Below are 17,296 nucleotides of genomic sequence, written 5' to 3'. Positions count from 1 at the left end.
CTTTGTATGAGAAATCTCTCCAAGTATGTGAAATCTCTCCCAAATCTCTCTCAAAAGTTCCCGTAACTTTTTGAAGTCATTCGGGTCATTCCGACCCTTAACTGGGTCAAAAATCGCTTAAAACGATGTTAGAACGGGTAAAATACCCCAAAGGATCCGAAACCTCCCCCTAGGGCCGAAGCCTCTTAGAGACCGAACCCTCTTGGACTGGATCAGCAGCAGGCGAGTCGCGGCACGCAAGCCGCAGCCTCCCCTTCTCCTGACTTCGGACCGCAACGAACCTTCCGCATCAACAGCGAAGCCCTTCAGCAGCCTTGTCCTGAACTTCGGATTTCAGCTCTCCTTTCCCGGTTTTCAATATTTTTAACATTTTAAACCCGTTTTTAATTATTTTAACGCAGGATTTTCTCCAAAAATCATATTTTAACATATAAAACCCTAAATATTCATAGTTTAAACATATTTTTAAGGAAATCCTTATTTTAGAATAAAATCTATTAAATGAGATGTTGTGGTGAAGTGTTGACCTATCTTTGATTTATGACACAAGCAACCACCCCCATACCCACTCCATGACCAACCATTGTCCTCCCCACCATACCTGGTCATTCAATGGTGCATTCTCCACCATTTTACCAGCCATACTCTTAGTCAAGGGTTGAAAACCCACCCTTTCTCCTCATTCTCACTCATTTCTTTCATTCCCACCAAAGATCAAACACATCTTTTCTCTCAAATTCTCTCATACAAATTCGAGGTTTCCAAGTCATTTTTCAAGCTTTCCATCTTCATTTGGTATCTATCATCACTCTCCTTATGGTTATTACATTCCCTTTCACTCAAATCATTGATTCCTTACACAAACTTCATCATTTGTGTGTTAGATTCTTAAATCTTCAAGTGATCCTTCAAGTGTTCTTGAGTTGAACACTTCACTTCTTCAACATTCACCCACTGAAATCATATAAGGTGAGTCCATACCCCTATAATTTGATGTTTTCTTAAGTTTTAAGAGGGGAATACAAGTTAAAACACCAAGAACACAACTAAACTCATTTAACATCCTTCATCACAAAAGTTCAACTCCATTCACGGACTATTTTGGACAACTTAAACATTTTAGTTTTCAAAACTATTTTAGGTGCAAGTAGTTCCAGTTCATATCTTTAAAATGACTACTTGCACATATCCACACGATTTTTCTACTATTTATGGTGATTTTTGCAAAACAGCCTATCATTTCAAGAACAAATCTGGACCAGTCTATGAATATGAACATTTTAACACAAGTTAACGGCTTCCAAAAATCATGATAAAAATTATGAATAAACTAGACACATTTTAGGAACTCTCAGAATTTACGAATTTAGTTTTCGACTTCGTATGATTTTTCTAGGATCTTTCTAAAACAGTACAGAAAAGTTAAAAACTAGTTAACAGCTTATAACTTTCAACACACTTTGTAACATGTTGAGCAAAGTGTTAAATCTTTGATGACTTCATATTTTACATGTGTTTCTTGTTGTGGTATAATTATAGAACAGAAAATACTCACTGAATTGTAAGAATCCTCCATCATTACCATTAGTACAAAACAAAGCAAGATAAACATAGTTATATTTTGCTATACATTCAACTTACATAGAAAAGGGTTCTTATACACCACAAACAAACAAACTAAACTATAATAGGTATATTTAGGTTGCTTATACATTTCAAACATCTTGATAAACTATAATAGGTATAGTTTATTTTCATTTACATTACAAAAGGTTTTCATACGAAAAGGGGTACAAATACAAAGTACCAGTTTCATACCAAAAAGGGGTACAAATACAAAGTACCGGTTTTAGGTAATCATACGAAAAGGGGTACAAATACAAAGTACCGGTTTTATACAAAAAGGGGTACAAATGCAAAGTACCGGTTTTATACAAAAGGGGGTACATATACATAGTACCAGGTTTTTATACAAAAAGGGGTACAAATACAAAGTACCAGGTTCACATAAAATAGTTTTTATGATATTAAAACTATATTTCATCTAAAATAGTTTTTCGACTTCGTATGATTTTTCTAGGATCTTTCTAAAACAGTGCAGAAAAGTTAAAAAACTAGTTAACATCTTATAACTTTCAACACACTTTGTAACATGTTGAGCAAAGTGTTAAATCTTTGATGACTTCATATTTTACATGTGTTCCTTGTTGTGGTATAATTATATAACAGAAAATACTCACTGAATTGTAAGAATCCTCCATCATTACAATTGGTACAAAACCAAGCAAGATAAACATAGTTATATTTTGTTATACATTTAACTTATATAGAATAGGGTTCTTATACACCACAAACAAACATACTAAACTATAATAGGTATAGTTAGGTTGCTTATACATTTCAAACATTTTGATAAACTATAATAGGTATAGTTTATGTTCATTTACATTACAAAAGGTTTTCATACAAAAAGGGATACAAATACAAAGTAACGGTTTCATACCAAAAAGGGGTACAAATACAAAGTACTGGTTTTAGGTTTTCATACGAAAAGGGGTACAAATACAAAGTACTGGTTTTATACAAAAAGGGGTACAAATACAAAGTACCAGGTTTTCATACGAAAAAGGGTACAAATACAAAGTACCGGTTTTATACAAAAGGGGGTACAGATACAAAGTACCAGGTTTTTATACAAAAAGGGGGTACAAATACAAAGTACCAGGTTCACATAAAATAGTTTTTATGATATTAAAACTATATTTCATCTAGAATTGTTAGACTTCTGCTATAATTGCTAAGCGTATATGCTAGAGTGATATAAGAATTTAGTCTCGATCGACTTAGAATTGGTGGGCCCACCTCATCTCCTGTTCCTCGTTGGGTTGTGGACCTAGGGCAGACCCACTATATTCAATGGTTTATTTAACTTAAATCTTATATAATTTATATACGCTGGACGATTATATAAGAAATCTACGGGTCTTTCTAGGGTTCATTATCACATAATATAAGAATATTCTTTTCACAACTTAACTATGAAAATATTGAATTTTCTGGAAATCAAACTCTATCGCTTTTACAAGGAAAACGGTTTCTTCCTCAAAAAAAACTCTTATGAACTCACCAACTTAATTGTTGACACTTTTTCAAAACTACTTGTATTCTCAGGAAATCAGTGAAACAGGAAAACATCAGCACTTTGAGGATGGGACGTTAAATCGTCAAACAATTTATTTGGTCATCATAATGTAATTGATTTTGAAACATGTAAACATATACTTTGTTGTAACTTTTTCAATTATATTTATGATGGTTGTATTTACTTTGAGCACTATTATACTCGTTGTTGTGATACTTTACATGAAGTCTGCCACCCCCGAACGTTTCCACCATCCTTGGTTTGGGGGTGTGACAGAGACTATCAACCTCAACAAGTGATTGAAGATCCGGTATATTGGTTAATTTATAGGTAAGTATGAGACCAGGGAGGCCTCAACTGCATTATAAATGTAATAATGGGACGACAAGATGAGCCTGAGATGGTGCTAGTGTTGGAGACTCATGTTAGGAGTCACCTTGTTATCGAGTGAAAGGTTTTAGGCAGCGAGGAATGATCAGGGATTCTGTTTCCTAGTGGAAACAACAAGATAGTCTATGGTTGGAAGAGTTTATGCTCAGTTTGGATTGCGAAGTGGAGTCGAATTGGCAGTGATTCAGAATGGCCTGTCGGTCGGGGAGTCAGACAAGGTTTTAGGATTTTGGATTTCAGGTAGAGCAGTGATGGTTATTCTTTATGGCTAATGCTAGTGAGGCAAGGATCCGTTCGTCGTCAGGGTATAAGAGACCTGCTAAGGTTGGGTTCGGTTGTAGTCTTGTCATGTTGCTATATCTCTTGTTTTTGTCCCCTTTTTCCATGATTTAGATGGACTTAAGTGATGGGATCTCATAAAGTTTGCAATTGTATGAATCTCTAGGTCAAAATGAGTAAGTAGTGTCTTGGATCTGGATTATAATCAAGTTTTGATGTCATGCATGGGATTTTAGTCATTAAATTCTATTTTTCCCTAAAATGGAAAAGGAATGTTTTGGACATTCAAGTCCATAAATCCACGATTTTTATGGTCACTTTAGAGTGTGAATCATTTCTGGAAACTTTAGAGGTGCAACTCTAGGGATTTGGTGCTTAATGAGAATCTTGATGCATTAAGTCACCATTAGTGATTAGGTTTGAAAGTTTGGCTTATGGAAGGGTTTAAGGGATAAAGTTGGAAACTTTATCCATCAAGACCATAGGAAGGTCTTGATCTGAGCCTTAGAGTTTTTGTAGTTGGAGAAGAAGAACTTAATGGTTAGGTTGATCAGACGCATCACCACGTCGTAGTTGAGTTCACCATGACGTGGTGACTTCTTCTTACCCATCTGTTTTGGCGGTAGACGACCACGACCTGGCTAAGGAGCCCACGATGTGGTGGCCAGATGGGTTGACTTTTGACTTTTGATTTTGACCTGGATTTTCACCAAAGCTTGACCTAGGGGTATAGTGGATATTTTGATGTGTATTATGAGTTTTAGTCATTGTATTTATAAAGGTGACTGGTAGAGTTGATTTCAGAGCAGCGTGTTGTTTTATTTTCTCATATGTCTATGAGGTGAATCTCCTCACTGTATGTCACACCCCAAAACCAAGAACGGCGGAAACGTTCTGGGGCGGAGGACATCATGTAATGTATCACAACAATGTAAAGTAGTAAACAAGCAACAACATCATCCATTGCATTAATAGTATAATTTTAATTACAAGTCTGTTCTTTCATAGTATATGAAAACAAAGTGAATAATCAAAATGAAAGAGGAGTCTTGACTGCTCCGTCTTCACAAAACCTGGTCGTCGTACCTGTCTATTTGTGACCTGAGAATACAAGTTATTTTGAAAGCGAGTATCAGCCAAAAAGCTGGTGAATTCATAAGTATTAATGTGTCTTTGATTTGTAAAACTTGTAATGAAAGACTTGAAATTGTTTTGAAAGAAAGTTCGTATAAGTATGAAAATGTTTGTAAGTAGTTGAAAACGTTTGAAAACCCCTAGAAATCCCTATGATTCCTATTAGTATAAAAGAAATCTTCTACCAAGACCTAACTGTTTTGAAATAGTCTTCTACCAAGACCCGACTGTTTTGAAAGTAGCCTTCTACCAAGACCCGACTATTTTGAAAGTAGCCTTCTACCAAGACCCGATTGTACAACTATTATTATTATTATCTAACCTACCTCATCGATTATGTGAATATGACACTTAGTAAAGGTATTAATAATATATTGACTGGAGTTTTATATCCTTTTGTAATTGTCGTAAGTGCTATAGTATTTGTAATAAGTGACTACTTTTGTACTATTTTGCCTTAATTGAGGGTTAAGGCATAATGTGATGGCTAGATCCCAGGCTAGACGCTCCCCTGTCAAAGAGATTTTGGGACCCACACGCGACCCCTGCATGATTGCAAGCCACGAACATCCACATTACTATGATCATGTATACCCAATATAACTATCACTAATGCATTAGTGATTCATTGGTATAGTTAGATCCTGAAATCGTTCCATGCTATAGCACCTAGTTATGTCTGTTCTATTGTCGTATATGTAAACGTACTTGTGTAAGCGTATCTATGTAAACGTACTCATGTAAGTGTATCTATGTAAACGTACTCATGTAAGCGTGATCATGTAAGCGTATCTATGTAAACGTACTCATGTAAGCGTATCTATGTAAACCTACTCATGTAAGCGTATTCATGTAAGTTTATCTATGTAAACGTATATATGTAAGCGTATCTATGTAAACATACTCATGTAACATGTAATGTATTAGTATAGACTCATGAATGAACTAACTCTTGTGTGATTCCTTGTACTTGGAATGGTAAGTAGTATCTCCTAACTATACTTATAATAGTTACTAATAATGTATGTGTATAACCTGAAGTATGCCTTTGCTACCCAAAGGTACTGAACTGACTGAAAGGAAAACTTTTATGTCTACATATGTATACATGATATATAACTAATATTTAGACGACATTCGGACGGATAACCGATACCCCATAGCCACATCCCAACGAGGAAAAGGAAACCGAGTGAGTTAGCCTTCCTAAGTCCTTTAAACATTACGGATAACCGATACCCCATAGCCACATCCCAACGAGGAAAAGGAAACCGAGTGAGTTAGCCTTCCTAAGTCCTTTAAACATTACTTATATAACTATACGTATATGGGCATGCATTTGATAATATAAAAGCATAAAAAGAAGTTTTGTAAAACCTTTGAAAAAGATTAATATCTAAGAAAAGATTGACTTGATGTCAGTTTATAAAACGGTTGGAAATTATTTGTTTGATAAGACAGTTTAAGTATAAAGAAACCTTTTGTTTGAAACACAATTGTAAAAGAGCTTGAAATGAAGCATACAGTGTATAATAAACAGTTTAGTAACGAGTTTTAAACATATAAAAATGTTTAATAAAAACATTTGAAGAAATCTGTTTGGTAAAACAGTTAACCGTATAGTAAATCCATTTGCATGTTAGTTATTAATCACATGTGATTGATATAATAACTAGCATGTTTCAACTTGTATTTCCCCCCCCCCCCCCCCCATAAAGCATTTAAAAACATTTAGAAACATTTAAAAGGTTAATTCAACGGGTATGAACTCACCTGCAATGAACGGATCGGAAGGAAGTATCAGACAAGTGCTTGGTGTCAAGTGAAGACTTAGACACACACACACAATGATGCTAATAACATATGAAGACATATGTATATAAACAATTAGTGATTATAACACTAATTAAACATTTATAAACATTCTATTGCGAGGAAAACACTTTGGTCAAGTGCTAGGAGGCTATCGGGTTGCAACAAAGGAGAGCGAGGCCTCATACGGGAGTGTATGGTCCGATGACCATGTGTGTTGGAGTTTATGACCCAGGGGAGTAAACTCCTAGCTGTAAACTCTCAATTGGTCACCAAAAGTGGCTTAAAACTCTAAGGGCTTAAGTGGTTAAGTGTTCCAAAGCTTTAACCAAGTGTTTGGGTGGGTTTAAGGTCCTAAAATGACCTAGTATGGTGTTCACGGCCCTGGGACCACTCCCCCATGATTTTACAGCAGTAAACTCATCGTAAGGAGTACCATTTCGTGTATTGGGGTCCCTAGTTTAATGGTGTAAGGTTCTATGCTAATATCCAAGGCTTACTAGGGTGTTAGGGTGTCATTTGCACCCTTAAAAGGGGTTTAAGGCCAAAGAACATGCCTTGGCCGTAAAATCCTTGAATCCCTTGATTTCTTATGTTTTCTAAGTCCTAAACATGAAAAACTTAGTGAACAATGAGTTGGATCAAGAGTACTTACGATCTAGGAGCTTGAATGGTCGGTTTTGGCCAAGAACACGAGTGTGTGTTCTTGGTGTTCTTGGTGAAACTTGAAGATCTACAAAGTGGAATGATTTCATGGATGAAATCATGTAAGATTACTATTTCATGCAATATATCAACTAGTTAAGACAATAAGCTTACGAGATTTGAAGATCGGGGACGAAGATCGGGATGATACTTGAGAGGATTTGGGCCAAATGGAAGGAAGGAATGAACATATGGCCACCATTTCACCATATAGGCAAGAGTTTACGTCCCACATGGAGTTTACGGCCGTAAACTCCCATGTGTTGGCCGTGAACTCCTTGCATGAGTGCTTAGGGTCATTTCTTTGTGCTAAAACTTCAGCCGATTAACCCCGACACTTATTCCTTAAGTGTACAAGGCTCAGAATGCTCAAATAAACTTCTAATTGTGCTAAAAGATAACAGCAATGAGTTTGACTTTCAAAGGAGTGTTAGGCTAAACTTGATGGAAAATTTCGGGTTGTCACACTGTACTTGTGGGTCGAAGACACCAATGTCAGCCAACTGGATTATGTTGTAGGATAGTAGTGGTCTTTATGACACTTACCGATATGCTTGTATGCTTGCTGTTTTTGTGACTATTACCAGTATGATTGTATGTTATGTGTATAGAGCTAATTTGGGCTCAGAGTCATTATGGACTCGGGGGTTGATACGGACCCGAAATAACTACTTGTTGTCATATGGGTTGATACAGACCCGAGGGTTGATACGGACCCGAAACAGCAACATGATGTCATTTGGGGTTGATGCGGACCCGAAACATCTACATGTTGTCATATAGGGTTAATGCGGAACCGACACAGCTACATGTTATCATATGAGGTTGATACGGACCCGACAGAGCCACATGTTGTTATATGTTTATGTGTTTTGGTATGTGGTACTTTGGGGAACTCGCTAAGTTTTATGCTTTGAGTTTATGATTATGGTTTCAGATTCTTCTGGTACGAAAGGGAATGGCCCGACTTGAATGCACAACACTCCCCCCCCCCCCCACCCCACCCCACCCCCAAAGCTTTCTGCATTAGCTAATTATGATCCTTACTTTGATGTTTAAATAATATACTCACTTTATTCGGTTTTGGAACAACTCTTTTATATGGTTTACTGTTTTAAAAATGAAAATTTACTATGAAGTTTTGGGACGTTACATGATGACTTCATCTTCTACCAGAATCTAGAATGCACTTGATCTTCTTTTCAAATCCATAATGCACGTGAGAGAATTCATTTTTGCAAGTTCACTTGACTCCAACCATAGAACTAAAGAAATACAATATATTATGACAGAATACATTTATACAAAGACATTCCGACAAAATACATTATATACATGCTGACAGAATACACATGTCCATCCATAAATTGAGACATGAATCTTACAACTGTTTATTACAAAAATATCACAAAAAAAAGTTGTACAAATGAAGCATTTAACTCCAATAGCATGTGAAAAGATAACACCTAGGTTTTAGATGAGATTTTTTATGAACTAGTTGTGAGACTCATGTATTACATAGGTTAATTTACAAAAAAAATATTAAATACAAAGGTCAAAATATTTGAGAACTTTGAATTTTTAAGAGAATAAAAAAATAATGATTTATTATAATGGAAATGTTTTTTATCTTTTAAATGTAAAAAAATAATCTAAATAAAGAAAATGAACTAATGAGTTTTACTTTTGGGAATTTTGAAATTAAAAGGGGAGTTTATTAGTGAAATTAATAGCCATTTATTATTATATTTATTTCAATTATTACATTAAAATATTATGTGAAATTTAATAAAATAAAAAAAACACATAAAATGACATGTGGAAAAAAAAATTAATTCAAAATAACCACAAAATGACATTTGACAAATTGAATGAGAGTGTGACATGTAGCAAAAAAAAAAACTTCTATTAATTAGAGAGGATTTAAGTGGCACAATAAGCCAAACAAAATCTCATTATAATAAATCATCCATAATAAATGAAAATAAGTTTGCCACATGTCACTTTCTCATTAACTTTGACACATGTCATTTTTTGGTATTTTTGAATAAATATTTTTTCCATTCATCATTTTTTTTATTTTTATTTTTTTATCTTTTCTTAATTAGCACATCATATTTACACCTTAATTAATAATTGTCTTAATTGAAAATAACCAATAAATTACAATATTACAACTCATATAGTATTTAATATGTTTATTTTTAAATTCAAATTTTATTTAGATAAATTTTTGTTTAAATCTTCATATTTAATTTTTTTGTTTTATCCAACCCGTATAACATACGAGTCTCACAACTAATAAATAAATGAATAACCTTACCTTGATAGGATAGCAATAGGTTTCAAGTTGTACATGCAACATCAACATCTTATTTAATCTTCTATTGTAACTTCATAAAACTTAATCGTTTCTCAAATTCATATAGAAAATGTATAAGAGCATATAAATAACTCAAATATATAGATGGATAAATAAACTGGTCAACGACTAATTTTGTGTATTTTTTTTTTCTGCAGGCATCTAAAACATGTATTTGTAACACTTGACAAGCATAAATTAAACAAACAAACATATTTAAATGATAAAATAAATGTTGAAAATTAGACAAGAAACAAAGTGCTAATATATATATATATATATATATATATATATATATATATATATATATATATATATATATATATATATATATATATATATATATATATATATATATATATATATATATATATAACGACCTTATGTAAGGATATATCAGTAGGCTTTATTTTCTTTTTCGCATGACGATGAATGTATCTACATATATTTTTTTTACAAAAAATGACAAAGAATCAACACATAACGAATGAAATATATATGTAAAAAAAAAATAAGTTTACAAGTAAACAAATATATCAAATTGACATGTGCTTCTTGTACCTTTTATTATTTGGAATATTTGGCACATTGAGAAAGAAAATCAGAGGTTGTATAAGTTTTTTAGGGTTGCATGATTAGAAAAATTCATTTCTAAAGTCAGTTTCCATCACAAAATCATCAATAAACCTATGAATTTAGACTAGAATCATAATTATCAGACTTTGTGATGGATTGTCAACGAATTCGTGACGGATTTCCAACGAATTTGTAACAGATTTTGACGAATTTTCACTAAATTTACATTTGACGGGAAAATTTGAGGGGTAGCATATGCTACTCCATGCAACATAGTAAATCTACCCTTGATTTTGAAGCCTATATTCCAAGTGTCCACTTTAAACCCTCTTATTTTAATTTCCTTCTATACTGAAATGGGTGATTAAAACAAACATTATAATCGTGACTTAGAGAGGTTGGTTAGAGTCAAATATAAAAGTCTCTAAAAAAACACCATTAGAGAGGTTGGTTAGAGTTGAATTATCATTTTTGTGTTTAAACAATCACTATTTTGTGTTATGTGGTTGGAGAAGCTCTTAGGGATAAAAAAATTTACACATTAACCTTATTCTTGTCAAATCATGATTTTTAATTTCATATTTTTTTTATGCAAATATACATTTTCAAAAAAAATGCATAAATACATTCATATAAATTTTTTTTAATTTTTTTTTTTTTTTTGTAGTTGTCTTAGATATATGTGTACATGCACATATGAAATTTAGTACCTAAATTCACTATATATAAAAAGTTTGTTGGTTCTCTCCCTCAATTTAGTTCTCGGTTGATCATGTGTGTGTTGCAACTGTCCCAGACCTATTTTTTAAATGGGATTCAAAATTTTTATGGACTTTATTGATGATATGTTAGACACGATTAATTTTGAAGATATCATTAATAATTTTGCATCTCAAAAAGCTAAAAGAATTATTTTTTTAAATATATGGATTTTTGTAATCGAAAATTTTATATTTAGAAACTAGTATAAATAATTTTCTTTTAGTTATGGAGTTGTTATAAAAAGCTAATGAAATTTGTGTATTTTACGGGCTTTTTTCCTCTCGTCTTAGGTTCAAAATATGTTTAAAACGGCCCTGATATTCTTTAATAATTTTTGTATAAAAAAATAATAAATTCTATAAAGATATAAACAATTTTGCAGTACAAAGGATTTCTCAGCATTTTTTTAGTGAACGATGTCAATTTTACAGTACATTACTATTTCATATTGAATAATGCATTTCACAATTAAAACTGAGCTATTTTGAGATAAAAAATCATACTTTTTGGTAATCATCAAAGAAATTGACCATATTTATCACTTTTTTATTATTTTATTAACTTAACAGAACGTTAGATAGTATACATAAGCACTTTTTTTCACTTGATACAAAATTAACAATTTAATAGATAAATAAATCGACTCTCATATTTTTTTCTATCATCTCCTGAAAAACACCGTCATTTTATAAAACGTTTTCAAGGATCATTTATGGTAACTTACTAATACTTAGGAGAAAACAAAGAGCATCAATCTGTTTTGTTGATGACCCTGTATGTATGTGAGAAGATCGTCGATTTTGCTGGCTATCTGCGTTAAATCATCTTATTGCATTAAAGAAATAAATAAAAACACTTATATATAACTTACAAGAGCAACTCTTGTCCTCATTAAGGTAATTTAGTAAAGAAAAATAGGCATGCCTTAAAGTTGTAACATTAGCAAATACATGGATCAATCCTTAAAATGTTTTAGAACAAAAGCGTAATGAAATACAAAGATTATATACGGCGTAATGAAATATATTAGATATAAAAAAATGTTATCTACAACTTTCGTACTTTAAAACTCTTAAACCGCATAAAAAAAATTGCGTAATACGGGTTTAAAAGACAACAAAAACAATTAAGGTAGCAGAAATTAAGGATCCCTTTCTCTTATTTACCTTATACGTGACAATCTTTTCCTCTTCCGACTCTTCTTCCGAACATTAACACCACTATTCGCTGATGTCAGCGCCAACGACGGGCCCACGGTGGCCGGTCTACGGGCCAACAATGTTCTACTTTTTTTAGAATTCCACTTCAACGGAAGCCCATTGACCACCATTCCAATATCCGTTGACTTATTCAACTCCACAAGCTTCTCAATTTGACCGTGAATTTGACCCAACCACGCCATTGACAAATCAAGCTCCATCGAATCATCCAATGGTTTCTCAAACATCTTCACAAGTATATCTTGAAACGCGTGAAATGACAACGAACTTTGGTACCCTTTTAGATTCTCGCACATCGTGTTGACTTTGACCACGTGTTTGCAGATGTTCCCGCGTAACGACCACTCACAATCGCAAAACGCGAATTCGGACCCGGGATTTGAGACGATATGGGAACGGGAAGTATCGGTTTGGCTTAGGATTTTGGTGGTGTTTGGAGATAATGTAATGTTGGTGTTTGGGATTTTTGATGCTCGATGCCATGAGGTGGAATTTACGTATTCGTCCTTGATGGTTTGGAAGGAGTCGCTTTCGTCTGCGTAGCGGTCGAGCCAATAGGAGGAGTGGAGCTCGGTGGTTAGCTTGTGGACTAACCAATCGACTCGTTGGAGTGCACCGAGGTGCGAGTCATCGAAGAGTTTGAGTTTTAGTTTCACGTGGTAGGATTCGATTGCACCCGAGGATTCTTGGCTTGCGAGTGGGAGGGATTTTATTGTTGTTAACCACATCTCTGAGGAATGGAATAAGAAATCAATAAAGGTTAAATGCAAAAATAACAATCTACTTCTGTTGATTTTGTTTATTATTTCATACGATTACATTTATAGGATTGTGTTTTGAAGAATCTACCCGATTATAGCAACGTCTATCAAACTAGGAAGAAATTTTTGTTGATTTAGTTTCTTAAAACAGTATGTTGCTATTTGTGTTAAGAAGAAATGAATAATAAATAAATAAATAAATAAACAAAAGTATGTTGCTATTTGTTGCATTTATCGATTCCCTAAGAAGGAAATGAAAAAGGTAGGATTGTAGCTAACCAATCTTAGGCACCCATGTGGCATTGAAATACTGCATGAAGTCAGTTTGGTCAACAAAATCTTGGATGAATTTCTGTAAGACAAGAAAAGGATCAACTCCTCCCCAAATGCTGTAAACTATTTCTCCCAAACGTTTAAAGATTTGTCTTTGGACTTCAATATTTCTACAGTTCTTCACAACATGTCTCAGCCATGACCGACGAACTCGCCACACAGAAAATAATACAGGACACGAAAACGTCTCCCTACAAAGAAAGTACATCATGCTGATGTCATTTAGATATAATGAAACTTTCACTGCTATAAGTTGAGTAGATTTTTCAAAGCACAATATCCTAATTCAAGAAAATTTCAAACTACAGCCATAGCTTTTAGACTACAATGGACATTAAGTATGCAACAATGTTTAAATGGATTAAACAAGTTACTGGTTAAATGTTGTATCTTTTGATCCTAAAATTAAAAGGGGTTTGCATATTTCGTCTACAAAACTGGTTGTTTGCATAAAGCCATAAAGTGGAAATAAGTTAAGAGTAAGACACTGAATTTTGCATAAAGCCATAGCAAACTACTTTCATTTCTTCCTAGTAAGACAACAGTGTACTTTTGATTTTTTTTTTTTCTTGTCCAGCTATTGTACTTTGGAAAATCTACCCAATGTAGCATTGTAATTTCTTTCTTATAACAGTGAAAATTGCACTGACCTTGCTATAACTGAGCAGATTTTTAAAGTACAATGCTGTAATAGGAAAAAAGGAAAGTAGGATTTTACAACAGAGTATGTTGTTATTTCTTGCTAAAACCTGTATAAATATAAGTAAAACGGAAAAAGAAGCATTAATTTCCGGAATGAATAACATACGTTATGCACCTTTAACCCAATACAGAAAGGGCTAAATGTAAGAATTAGCAACGTACTTTGATTTATTTGTGTATTTTAAATCCTTATTATAACAATAAAAATTGCATTCTGTTTGAATGGCATTGCTCTAAGCCTATAATTGGGTAGATTTTGAAAGTAAAAAGTTGTAATAGGAAGAAATGAAAGTACATTGTTATTTCTTGCATTTAACCAATATGAAAATAAGCAATACGCAAAAAGAATCATTAATTTCAGGAATGAATAGCATACCTTATGGGATCAGTCTCTACTGCTGCATCATCAATAATAAATCCGTTGACTTTCCATGTTGGGTCAACAGCACGAACACGGCCAAGAAGAGCTTTCATCCACTTACATACATCGGATTTTGCAACACTTCGAGTAATTACCCATGCTACAGGGAGTGCGTGTTGTCTCGAATCAAACACAAGAAGTGTGCACAAAGGATACTGCAATCAGAAATTTTAAAACAAAAACACATCAAGGCTATAGGATTTCAGAAGCTAAGGGGTTGTTTCTTTTTGACTTAATGAGCTCGATGAGTTAAGACAAAAAAAAAAAAAAAAACTTAGCTTAATCTATTAAGACACTAACCCTTTACCTATTTACCCTTCTTCTCTTATCCTTCCAACTCCTCTCACACTAAAACCGATGAATTTGTGAAAAAAAAAAATAGAATTAAAGGGTAACATGGTCATTTAGTCTCATTTAGACGGTTTATTTTGTCTAGAAAAGAAACAGACCGTATGTATACAACAATTTATCCAAACTGAAGAAAATAAATAAATAAATAAATAATAAACCCCACATAGAAAATAGAGGTAGAATACAAGTATGCACCTTTAATCTCTTGATTCCAAAAGTTGAATCCGCTGCTATAAGACTCCGATGTCCAAACCTAAGCATCTGCTGCAACTGCCATTCGGTTTGAATCCCAAGAATAAAAGGTTCCGTTTCCGAAGAATCCCGATAATAAAAAATGGATTTCTTATTCCGTTCCACCCAAATCCTCACACTTTCTTGATCATCCAAATCCAATTCATGTGTCGATCGTTTAATTATCATCCCAAGTTTATGAACATACTGTGAAGCAATCGAATTCACTTTCAAATCCGAACCACAATACCGTTGTATCCCTTCTATATGTTTCTCCAAAACATTTTCTTCCGGAATCCCAAGATAAATCATCGACATCGTCTGTTGTTGGATTTCGTGTCCCACATACGGGATTTTCTTCGCACCGGGACCAATGGCGTCCCGGTCGAGGGGCCCATGGCAGATGAATCCGGATTTGCTGACGTGGCGGCGGTTGTTGTAGATTATGAGGGCAAGAGATGGACGCGCGTATAATCTTTTTATAACAAAATGACACGTGCAGCCACGCATTGATTGAGGCCGGGCTGCCCGGTTTCGGGTGTTGAGTCGGTATCTTCTGCTTGGTAATATGATTCCGCCTTCCCCATAGTTTTCAGGACCAAATGAGCACCAGTACCTATAAGAATACAGAAAAAAATAAATAAATAAATAAATAATAATTGAGAATTTATCAAGTGTTTTGGAATTTAGGTGTTTATAAAGCAAGCATAAATTAAAGTTAAAAGAATTGTCAAAATGCTTACAGTCTATACTCAAGATATTCGTCGCTCTTGAATTCCATCAGGCTGCCTAATGAACGTTTCCTTCCTCTCTCAATGTGAAAACGGGTTGGGCATTCTACATTAGAACACTCGCCAATGATGAATTCTTCAGCTCTAGCATATGGAATTAGTGCCACGTCATCATGATGTTCAGGAGTCCCAAACTTTATCCACTTTAAGTCAGAAGCAGAGAAATCTTCCACTGATGGATTTTGCACAGGGATGTCATGAATTGATTCGATCAGGTCCATATGCTAAAGATTAAGACCTGTTTGGCACACAATTAAACAAGGAGTACATAAACATGTCTGCGCAAATTTCTTGAAGAACGCACAGCCCTAGCTTGGATTCAGAAAGAATCGTGCTTCACTAAAGTGGTATTTGGCACAATTTCACGGTTTCAACGGCTTAAGACTAGGGTTTTGAATAAAACAGGGTTGTGCTTTCAGCTTCCAAAAATCAGAAATAGTATATATCGGTGCAAAAGCAGGTTACATACCTAAGAGAAATTTGAATAAGGTTCTTAAACAATCAGAACAAATCCAAAAGGGCTTTTAAACTAAGGAATGTATACAATACAGATTAAACTAAGCAGGAAACACACATATAAAATTAATCAAGATACGATGAGTACCGAAGAGAGTAACTCCGAATTCGACGTATGTGGATAGTCGAGGCTTTTCGCCGGAGCTGCAATCTGCCGGAGGTTTATCGGAGAAAGAGACGGTGGGACGTATCAGTGAGTAGCAGAGGCAGGGGTTTTTGACAGCGAAATGGGGTTTTGCCGGTTTGGATAAATGGTTTAAGGACCCTCTTAAGTTTCCTGCAATTACATTTTCACCCCCGATATATCTTCTTCTTGTTTTTTTTAGCTTTAAATAATTGAATGTCCATTTTGGTCCAAAAAGACTACATGGTCATAGCTAGGGCTATAAACGAACATGAACATGAACGCAAATTCATGTTCGTTTTGTTAAACGAAAGAATATGAATAATAGTTTTGTTCGTTCATTTATGTTCATGAACATTCGTTTATGTTGTTCGTTTACATTCATTTATGTTCATTTGTTTAAGTTTATTTATCTTCATATATGTTCAATTGTTTTTATTACATTACTATATTATATGTTTGTTTATGTTTATATATGTTCAATTATGTTTGTTTATCTTTGTTCGTTTATGTTAGTTTACCATGTTCACGAACATAAACGAACGAACATGAACAATGTAATTTGTTAAACGAATGAACATAAACAAGAAAACTCATTTGTTTATACATTCGTATTCGTTCGTTTGTTCGGCTAACTTAAACAAACGAACATGAACAAGCTTTGTTCGTATTCGTTCGGTTTGT

At 33.9% G+C, this 17,296-nt stretch overlaps 1 protein-coding gene across 1 annotated transcript; it reads right to left on the bottom strand.

Moving 5' to 3' along the window:
- Nucleotides 1-12,164: 12,164 nt before the first annotated feature.
- On the bottom strand, nt 12,165-16,720 carry LOC111893739 (uncharacterized). Its single transcript, XM_023889818.3, has 6 exons — nt 16,577-16,720; nt 15,925-16,210; nt 15,146-15,797; nt 14,555-14,754; nt 13,423-13,667; nt 12,165-13,112 (listed from the first exon to the last, which is right to left on the bottom strand). The coding sequence occupies exons 2-6, from the start codon at nt 16,191-16,193 to the stop codon at nt 12,325-12,327; spliced, it is 2,154 nt and encodes a 717-aa protein (XP_023745586.1). The 5' UTR covers nt 16,194-16,210; nt 16,577-16,720; the 3' UTR covers nt 12,165-12,324.
- Between the last annotated feature and the right edge of the window lie 576 nt (nt 16,721-17,296).

Source organism: Lactuca sativa, chromosome 1, assembly GCF_002870075.4.
Source record: "Lactuca sativa cultivar Salinas chromosome 1, Lsat_Salinas_v11, whole genome shotgun sequence".
Classification (NCBI taxonomy): Eukaryota; Viridiplantae; Streptophyta; class Magnoliopsida; order Asterales; family Asteraceae; genus Lactuca; species Lactuca sativa.
This window is presented reverse-complemented; position numbering and strand designations above follow the sequence as displayed.

Bases quoted from the DNA above. Each gene is read 5' to 3' on its own strand.
- LOC111893739 (XM_023889818.3), bottom strand. From the start codon at position 16,193: ATGGACCTGATCGAATCAATTCATGACATCCCTGTGCAAAATCCATCA. The intron at 15,798-15,924 runs GTAAGCATTTTG...GTATTCTTATAG, and splicing joins GAATATCTTGAGTATAGACT to GTACTGGTGCTCATTTGGTC. The intron at 13,668-14,554 runs GTATGCTATTCA...CTTTCTTTGTAG, and splicing joins GTAGAGACTGATCCCATAAG to GGAGACGTTTTCGTGTCCTG.